The following is a 9,987-nucleotide window of genomic DNA, read 5'->3' on the forward strand; positions in this document are numbered from 1 at the left end:
GAAACGATCTATTTGACTAGAAGTGATATTCGAACGCTGGACTTGTTGAATATCAACTCCATGAACTAACCATTTCTGCCATGAGAGAGAGAGAGAGAATATATGCATGCAGTATGCATAAATGCATGTTGTTATGTTATCAGACTACAATTCGCTTGCCACTTTTAGTAATTGCTCAGGGGTACCTAATGCCCTTTCTTTCATTAGCTATGAGAAACTTTATGTTGGATGCCCCTTTCTCGGCTCTCCTTTACGCATAAAAGTCTTGCTTGTGAGCACCACTACACTCTTAATGGTGAGCTCGGTGCTGCTCTAGGCAGTGGGCACCTCTCTTTTACAAACAAATAAATGTGCCCAACAAATCAGATTTTATGCAGTCTGTTGGCTGCTTAATCGAAGATGTCTGCGTTTATCAGACTATGGAGATGGCTCCCAGACGACTACTGGCAGGGCCCTGGATCAACAAATGGTATTGGGCAAACAGCAGCTGTTTGTTTTTTGATGCAGGGAAATCACAACTGTGGAAAATCAGCGTCCAAGGAACTGAAGAAACACATGCCCAATCCCACCCTCCTCACCGTGCTTGGAGTGGGATGATGGTTGAAACACACATTTCCTGGTATTGTGCCCACATGCAATGCTGTTTGTTCTGTCTGATTTTTTGTCACATAATTCTGATTTAGAATTTTCAAAGTAAACATAATTCTGATGTAAATCTATAGGTTTTTCACACTAAGGTTTCTATTCCAGTTCAGTCAAGGTGCTGGGAAAAGTATATCAAAACCTGCATATTCACGATTCCAATATAAACCATATCTCATCACTAAGTAGGCCCTTTTCTTTAGGTGATTGGCTTAGAAGAAAGTATGGAATCCAGAAGAAGAATTTTGTCTAGCCGACCGCATGATACACTGGAGGCCTTAGATCTTCTGGATCAGCGCGGAACTTCTATCACAAGTGATATTATGCTTGATTTGCTGAAGGAATGCACCAGAAAGAAAGACCTGGCAGCTGCCAGGCAACTATGTTCCTTAATGATGAAGAGTGGACTCAATTCGAATACCTTTCTGTGTGACCATCTTATACGCATGTTCGCGGCTTGTGGGCGGTTGTCAGAAGCAAACTGTGCATTTGACAATGTGCCAAAACCAAGTATCTACACTTGGAATGCAATCATTTCAGCCCATGCAAGCCTTGGAGGGAGTGCTAGGGCTCTCGATCTGTATTATAAAATGAAGCAGAAGGGGATTCGGCCAGATAGTGTGACATTTTTGTGCACCTTAAGGGCTTGTAGTAATATAGGAGTTATAGGGCAGGGCATGTTGATACATGACCACATAATTAGAGGTGGACTTGGGTCAGACATGATTATTGGGAATGCTGTTCTTGACATGTATTGTAAATGTGGTGTTTTAGAGGAGGCACAAAAGGTGTTTGATACACTCCAAAAACGAGATGTGGTGTCTTGGGGTGCTATAATGGCTGGGTATGTTCAGCATGGGCATGGTGTTCATGCTCTTGAACTGTTCAAGAGAATGCAACAGGAAGATATAAAGCCTAACCTTATTTTATTCTCATCTGCTTTGAAAGCATGCGGCAGCACGGGTGGCTTAGAGCAAGGGAAGCTTTTACATGATTGGGTTATTAGATCTGGACTCTACTCAGACATTGTCATCGAGAACACTCTCATTGACATGTATGTGAAGTGTGGGAGTGTAGAGGAAGCAAAAAAAGTATTCAGTGGATTGCCAAATCGAGATGTTGTGTCTTGGGGTGCTATGATTGCAGGGTATGCTGTGCATGGGCCTAGTCATCTTGCATTTGAACTCTTTCATAAAATGCAGCAGGATGGTGTCCAGCCATGTAAAGCTACATTTTTAAGCATTCTGAAAGCATGTGTCAGCGGAGTAGCTGTTGAGCGAGGTAGAGTGGTACATGATCAGATTATGAGAAGGAGCCTTGAATTGGACCCCGTCATTGGGAATACTCTGGTGGACATGTATGCCAAATGCGGGAGCTTAGAGGAAGCACGGAAGGTTTTTGATCATTTACAAGACTGTGATGTGGTGTCCTGGGGTGCAATAATTGCAGGTTATGCTGCACATGGTCATTGTCATATTGCTATTCAACTTTTCCAGGAAATGCAGTACAATGGCATGGTTGTGAGCAACTCTATACTCTCATGCATTCTGAAAGTATGTGGCTATGTAAAAGATGTGAGGCAAGGTAGGCTCATACATGCTCAGATCACTGAACTTGGATTCCTATCAGACTTGATTGGAAATGTGCTCATGGAAATGTATGCTAGATGTAGGAGCTTTGAGGATGCCCAGAAGGTGTTTGAAATGCATAATGGAAATGTAGATTCATGGGCAGCAATTATATTAGGTTGTTCCCAGCACGGTGATTCTGATTGTGCTTTCAAACTTTATGACATGATGCAGCAACACAACATTGAACCAAACAACGTGATTTATTCTTGCATTCTGAAGGTATGTAGCAGCATAGGCAACATCCGAAAGGGTAGGCTGATACATGAGCATATAGTACGGGCTAGATTTGAATCAGATATTATCATCGGGAACACATTAATTGACATGTATGCCAAAAGTGGGAGCGTAGAAGAGGCATGCAAAGTTTTTTCTGCACTGCCAGATCGTGATATTGTGTCATGGGGTGCATTAATCACAGGATATGTCGAGCACGGGCATGATGTTGCTGCTCTTGAATCTTTTGAGAAGCTGCAACTTGAGGGCATGAAGCCAAGTCAAGCTACCCTTTTATCCAGTTTGAAAGCATGTGGTAGCATAGGCGCCTTTGAGCAAGGAAGGCTGATACATGACCAGATTATAAGAAATGGGCTCCAGTTGGATGTGGCTATTGGAAGCACCCTCCTTGACATGTATGCAAAATGTGGGAGGCTACAGGAGGCGTGCATAGTATTTGATGGTTTGCCACATCAAGACATTGTTGCATGGGGTGGATTGGTTGCAGGATATGCTTTAAATGGCCATGGCAAGCTAGCAATGCAGTCTTTCAAGGACATGCAAGTGCAATGTTTGAAGCCAGATGAGGTGATTTTCACCAATGTCCTGGCTGCTTGCAGTCACTCTGGCCTTGTAGAGGAAGGCTACCACTACTTCAAATCTTTAAAAGAGGATCATGGCATGACACCAAACATGGAGCAGTACAGCTGCATGATAGACCTTTTGGGACGTTCAGGACACTTGATTGAGGCTGAAGATATGCTTCAAACCATACCAGTTCCACCTGATATAGTTGACTGGCTATCTTTACTCACTAACTGCAGGACTTATGGAAATACAGAGCAAGGTAGACGATGTTATGATGAAGTAACTCAGCTAGATTCTGTTGATGCTTCCAGTCATATGCTGATGTCAAGTATCTATGCAGATGCTCACATGTGGAAGGATGTTGAGCACATTCAAAAGTTAAGAACTCGTGTTTGTGCACAAAAGAAGGCTGGGAGGGCATGGATTGAGGTGAATAACAAAGTGCAGGAGTTCAATTTTGGAGAGAGATGCCATATTCAAAGTAATGAAATTTTTTGCAAGTTAAATAGGTTGTACAAATCATCAAAGGATGTAGGATTGACAATGCAACTGGGTTTGGTGTGGGAGCTATGTCCAGATGAGTACAAAGGACATATTCTATGTGGGCCCTAGTTTAAACTTTTTTGTCATTGTTCTGGCCCTTGTAAAATGGGGGAATAGAAGTGCTGGAACAACAGGAAGGTGGTTATTTTACCTAATACATGCAGCTTTTTATGCTGCTTTGTAGATCACCTACTTAATAAATAGAAAACCTAGAAATTTGAGACAAAGGGAAGGGTTGGGTGGAGAATAATACCATGTGGAGGCTGCCTTCTGGTCACAGGCATGAGAATTGGGATTGTATGATGCAACTTTCGTTCTTCAGCAGATTCTTGTTCTGTGAAATGTGAGTGTTTCATGAACATCGGGATGGGAGGGTGTTGCTCTCAAAAGCAAATACTCTACTGGTTCTCTCTTTTTCCCCCCCCTAGAAAAGAGACTTCTGTTAAGTAAAATAAAAGCATACAAAGGGAGATCTTAAGCCAAAAGGTAGGGAGATCTCAATCAATTGGGGGCACTATGCTGCCATAAAAGCCCAGTAGGAGTGGAGGAGAAGAAAATATTACAGTTTCACTCTCATAAATCTATTGTGTTTTGACTGTGCAGCTCTAGATGATCCTTGTATGTGGGCCTAGGTGGCCAAAAGATTGTGGACAATGTTACTTCATATACTGGGTGTCAAATACCTGGATACCCTCGAAGGTCTCAGATCATTTGGTCTTCCAGATATGCCACACCGTGGTAGTAGCAATCAATCTACCCAGGTGGTGTCAAAACTCTGTGAAGGTGGTGTGTATTGTAATTGGGAGATATTCTAAAGTGAACATCTCTGAGCTATTGCCCTACAGACAAGTATAATAGGATCTGCTCCCCTGCCCTAAAAAAGTTGTGGGCCAAACTGAGTCAACCATGCAATAGTACCCCAAGTAATATAGATAGGATCACTCCTCAACCTACCTAAGAGTTGGGCTATAGATACCCAGTTCCGTTGTGCTCCTTTGCACTCCCATAAGCAATGATACACTGGCTCGGATGGAACTGGGTATCTAGGACAAGAGGGGTCCATGCCAAAATAGATCTGGTTGTTGGGCAATCCTCTATGTAGAAACAAGAAGAAGAAGTAGCATACCTTGCTCTTGTACGAGTGCCAGAGTCTTTGCTAGAATCTCCTCTGAATGGGGGGCGTAATGTCATACGCCTCCTAGTGAGGCTAAAGAATGGGAACTCTTTTGGTCTGTCCAAGCTGAGTAGCAACCGGGCATTACGCACAGTGAAGGTAAACAAATGTATGCTCCTCGTGGGGTTAGTCACATCAGTCCATTCCCACTCACCAGTGTCACAATGTAGATAATGTATAGGGCATCCACCAAGGGTTAGTATACATACCAACACTTTCCAAAGCGACCCACTACTCACCCGACAGACCACATAGCCGAGTGTGATCATGATATCATCGTACGTCAATTCGCCATCCAGACTGAATGGAATAGAAGGCAACAGCCTCTTCCTCCAGTGGTTTTGAGAAAAAACCCCAAATCACAAGTGACACTCATCTAAGAATGTACCAGTGATCCAGGTGGTTAGATATAATTGCATCTGTGCAATCCACCCGATGACTCCCTCTGAGATGCTGGGTAGATGCCTCTCTTTGATCATCTAGAAGACCTTTTGAGTTCTTCCACTCAAGTATAGTCGTCGCGCATCCCTCCCAGCCTGGCCACTGCATACACCCTGCTACACCCAGGGGTCTGCCAAGATCATCTCTAATGTGGTTGTTCCACATAATGGGCTGCCTATCAGCCTCATGTACTGAGCTTCGGGGCCTGTGATGTAAAAATATCCACATACTACTGCAAGCCCGGATGATGGAAGAAATTAGTGTGGAGGTAAGAAAATAAAAGGTGTGTTGTGCCTCTAGTCACCACCACCCGCAAGGACACATCAAAGAATATGGTACTTGAAGAAATCCTTCCAATGCTTAGTACCGGTGATGTAGAGCGCCAACTATCAAGTGTGAAGGCGGCTATTATTAGAATCCAATTAGGGGGTTCTATGCATTAACATACAGAGGTAGCATCAGCCTAATCATTAGAAAACTGGCCGACATGATAAAGTAGACATCAGAGTATGGGTGCGTATAGTATAGAAGGTGGCCTCCAAAATCTTGCTCAGTGGATCAAGCATGGAAACATTTCAGAGACTAATCAAGTGAAATGAATAAGCAAGAGTATATACATGCAATAGCCCTAGGTTAGGTTTATGGTTCAGATAGTTTGATCCTTAAAGACAATTTGGAATAAAGGGGTTGTGAGCACATGTTAGAGTTATAGGGTTAATTACTAAAATAAAGGGTTTTCTCATTGGGTTAATTCAAATGGATGTTCACACTGTGTTGGTGTTGTCGGGCCATAAGGAAAGCATTCACATAGCCATGGTGTAAGTTTTCTAATAGATATGGACAAGGGCAGTTAGATGGGTTGAGCATTTCTATTGTGGTGTGTGTCTAGTGGGACCAAGAGGAGTTTTCTTTGTGGTGGTTTACATTCACCCCTACTACATTAACACTTAGGTAAGCCAACTAGCTAGATCAATGCCCCTTAATAAATGGTTGTGATGCTCTTCACATGGTATACAATTAAACCCATGCATCCATTTTTGGTGGAGATACGGGGTACTCATTGACTTTACTGGTTGCTTGAGCTTATCAATTTGGTTTGTCCAAGTGCCACTCATAGGTTCATTGGAGAAGGGAGTGTTGCATGTGCTTGTATAGGAACTGGATACAATGAGCAGGGTGTATCATAAGAGAGTGCAGAGTATTGAGGATCTTGTATAACGTTTTGAGGTGCCATGGACGTCTTATGTTTTGGTGGCTCGTCAATGCATGTCCTTGCATGACCTTGAAGAGCTGAAGATTAGTATGTTTGCTCATGCATTGAAGAGTGCTATGACAAGATTTGTGCTTAGATGATGCCCAAAACATTTTGAGGATGCAGTTTGCCTTGCCAAGAGGAATGAGGAGACTTTGAAGATGAAGAGGACAAGGCAACATATATCAACATGAAGATGCTGTACAGTGTGATTTATCCATTTTATAGTGTTTTTACTGCTTTGTTTTATTTAGATTGGATCTGGAAAGCTTGGGGAGCTACATGTGAGAATTATTTCATGTACATGCCTTGTGGGTGTATGGTGATTTGGTGAGGTGAGAGAGATGCTATGTGAACTTGGTGTTGGAGAAGGAGTTGTAGGAATGCCTATGTTTTGGTGGTTTTAGTCATGAAACTTGATGAACACTTGGGATGGATCATTACAGGGATGCTCATGCTCTAGATGGTCTCCGAGGGGAGGTTTGGTTTTGCTTTCGTTTGAGGGCATGACAAGGAGACAATGGGGTCTCAGTGATGATAGGTGATGATTTATGCATGAGTTTATAGGGACATGGTAATCATTCCAATGGTCTGAGAAATGAGGCTTAGCAGTTTTGCTCATATTTAGTGATCATGAGGAGGTGTTGCAGGGGGTACTTATGTTCTTGGTGGTTTTAGAGATGAAGTTGGCTGAGCTCTTGAGATAGGTCATAGGAATAATATTGTTGGCTTCCCTAAAAGTTAAATGTCTTTGCCTATTCTTGTGTTTCCATCATGAGAACCTATTTGATTAGTATGCCTTCTATGTCCGTACTAAAAGCCTTATTTTTATTTAGCATTATATTTGTATAATTTATATGAAGGTGTAAGAGTTTATCTAGAATTCATAGCTCTAAAAGTAAAATAGTAAAAGTGTATATTTTTTATATCTATTGGTAAGATGGGATTTCAATTACATTTTCTAGATTATTAGTAGGCATTCCTTGGTCTTGGTCTTGCAGGTTCTCATAATCATGATCAAGAATATCAACAACCCACTTGATTTCTCATTGAACAATGAAAGAAGAGTGTCGTGTCCTGCGAACATACATTTTGCTATTTTTTTAAACACAAAAGCAAGGACTGAATTGCATCTTCCACAAATATAATATCTGTACTCACAAGAATCCTCCTTGGTAGCAGGATGATAGAGATAGTAATCTTTATTTTCTGAGTTATACCCCACAAAAATACATTTAACAGCCTTATTGTCAAGCTTGCTCTGTGAATTTGCTCAGGCACAAGTACATAAGCAAGACAACCAAAAATGCATGAGTGAGCCACAGAGGGTTTTCTACCATTCCAAGCTTCAAAAGACATAATTGTATGTAAAGCCTTTGTAGGAAACATGTTCAAAACATATATTGCGTACATGATTGCTTCTAGCCAGAAACCATGAGGAGGTAACTCTTGGCTTTTGACCATACAACATACCATCTCCATGAGAGACCTCTTTTTGTATTCAGCTACACCATTTTGCTGAGGTGTATAGGGCACAGTACATTGGTGTTTTCTCTCATGATCAACCATGTATGCATGAACTCCTTAGACATATATTCTCCCCCTCAATTAGTACGCAAGTAAAGCATTATGACGCACTTAAAAGTACTTTAAAGCTATGTGAACTGCTTTAAAGCAATGCACACAAGAACACTTAAAAGTTGTGTTGTGCAAACTGCTTTCAAGCTGTTAAAGGCACTGAGTAATAGTGAAGAACTATTTGTATTACTTTGAGACACTAGGAAAAGTGAAGCGTTGTAAAGCACTAAAAAGAATTGAGAAACAAAAGCAAACTCAAGCTTGAACTTTACACCACTACTTCTACTTGAAAAAGCAATATTATAGTGTTGTATGCTAGATGCAAAAAGGTACATGTGGCTCATCAAGGAGATGAACTGGATGCTTCATAACAACACATCTCCTAATCCTTTTATGGTAAACATCTTTCTTGTTTAGAGAGACCCATGTCTCTGACGTAAAAGGCAAACACAAGATCCTTAACCTCAGGTATGATTTTGCTAGTACATGGTTGGCTTTGACACGTGGATAAGGACAATATTCCATCCTCTTTAGTGGATAGATGGGATTTTGCTAAATAGAAGTCTCCCCGATGAATCCCCAATACCTTTATAGCTTGCCAACATTGAGATATTCTGATTTATTACCATAATAATTAACTAGCATCATGATAGCTGATCTCTTCAAGAAGATCTCATCCGATGACCATGGGATCTTCACTTATGTTAAAGTATTATGGATGTTTGAAACTATGCGGCTACTTCAATGCGACTAATGGTGTAGGTTGTAAATCCTTAAATGTAGAATGGGGGAGGCATTGTTGAAAGATCTCCTTTTGAGTATTCAAGTCAATCCCCTTTGTCATTGAAAATAATTTGCTAACACTCTATAAACATGGCCTCTTCTCTTGGCATCCACAATAGTAATCATCTTAGAACCGTGCTCTAAGCATTGCAATACCTTGACTCTTATTCATGACTCTTGGCATCCCTTCTAGTGGTCTTTACTTTACGAGACGACGAGAATCACTATCTCCAAAGGATTGTGCATCCCAACTTCGACTCCTGACCAATTAGTAACAAATAATCAAGGATGTGAAAAATCATTTTTTAAGAAAAGAAATTTAAAAAGGAGAATAATCATAAGCAATTCCCAAATATATACCAAATTGGGGAGCAGTGAGATTAAAAAAGCATCCAAATAGGTTACCAGGCATTGATAACAATACACCCTTGGAACCAAGGGTGTCTCTGCTTACCACCATAAGTAGGAAAGTAAAGCTTCTCGAAGTGACACGCCAAGGCAATCCTCTCGCACCATCCATGGGTTGATAATAAATGCTCAAAATCAAAGGGAGTAAAACGGCTTACAGATATTCTTCTCTCTTTTGGAGCTCTAGTTGATGATGACTTGGTTCGATCATGTTGGACTACTGGACTTGATAAAGAGTATTATCAGAGTATGATCAGTTTCGGATATCTATCCAAACTTGGGAAAACTTTCCAAACTTTGAGAAACTTATAGCCTTGATCATTGAGGAGATGAACGCGGAAGTAAATCCTCTTGCATAGGAGGAGGCCTTCTACATGAACACAGAAAGAGGTAGAGACAAATCTTCATCTAGAGGCTGAGGTGCATGCCATTTTAAAAATGGAAATCATGGTCAATAATAATAGGACTATCCAAACTTGGGGAAACTTTCCAAACTTTGAGGAACCTATAGCCTTGATCATTGAGGAGATGAATGCGGAAGTAAATCCTCTTCCATAGGAGGAGGCCTTCTGCATGAACACAGGTGGAGGTAGAGGCAAATCTTCATCTAGAGGCTGAGGTGCATGCCATTTTAAACATAGAAATCATGGTCAATAATAATAGGACTATATAGGAATCTAATGCACTGACAAATGGAAAAGGCCACTCTAGACACAGGGGGAGCCAAAGATGCC

General features: G+C 41.3%; 1 protein-coding gene across 3 annotated transcripts; it reads left to right on the plus strand.

Annotated features, from left to right (window-relative positions):
• Nucleotides 1–206: 206 nt before the first annotated feature.
• LOC147631335 (pentatricopeptide repeat-containing protein At2g33680-like) lies at nucleotides 207–3,844 on the plus strand. 3 transcript variants are annotated; one of them, XM_086809727.1, is made up of 2 exons: nucleotides 207–619; nucleotides 846–3,844. In XM_086809727.1, exon 2 carries the CDS (start codon nucleotides 867–869, stop codon nucleotides 3,684–3,686), a length of 2,820 nt encoding a protein of 939 aa, XP_086665853.1. In that variant the 5' UTR covers nucleotides 207–619; nucleotides 846–866; the 3' UTR covers nucleotides 3,687–3,844. The 3 variants fall into 3 exon arrangements, with proteins under 3 accessions (XP_086665853.1, XP_086665852.1, XP_086665854.1); XM_086809726.1 differs by having other exon boundaries at nucleotides 214–619; nucleotides 723–3,844; XM_086809728.1 differs by having other exon boundaries at nucleotides 227–619; nucleotides 751–3,844.
• Nucleotides 3,845–9,987: the final 6,143 nt, after the last annotated feature.

The sequence above is a fragment of the Cibotium barometz genome, chromosome 15 (assembly GCF_041138505.1).
Source record: "Cibotium barometz isolate CiBa-2024 chromosome 15, ASM4113850v1, whole genome shotgun sequence".
NCBI lineage: Eukaryota > Viridiplantae > Streptophyta > Polypodiopsida > Cyatheales > Cibotiaceae > Cibotium > Cibotium barometz.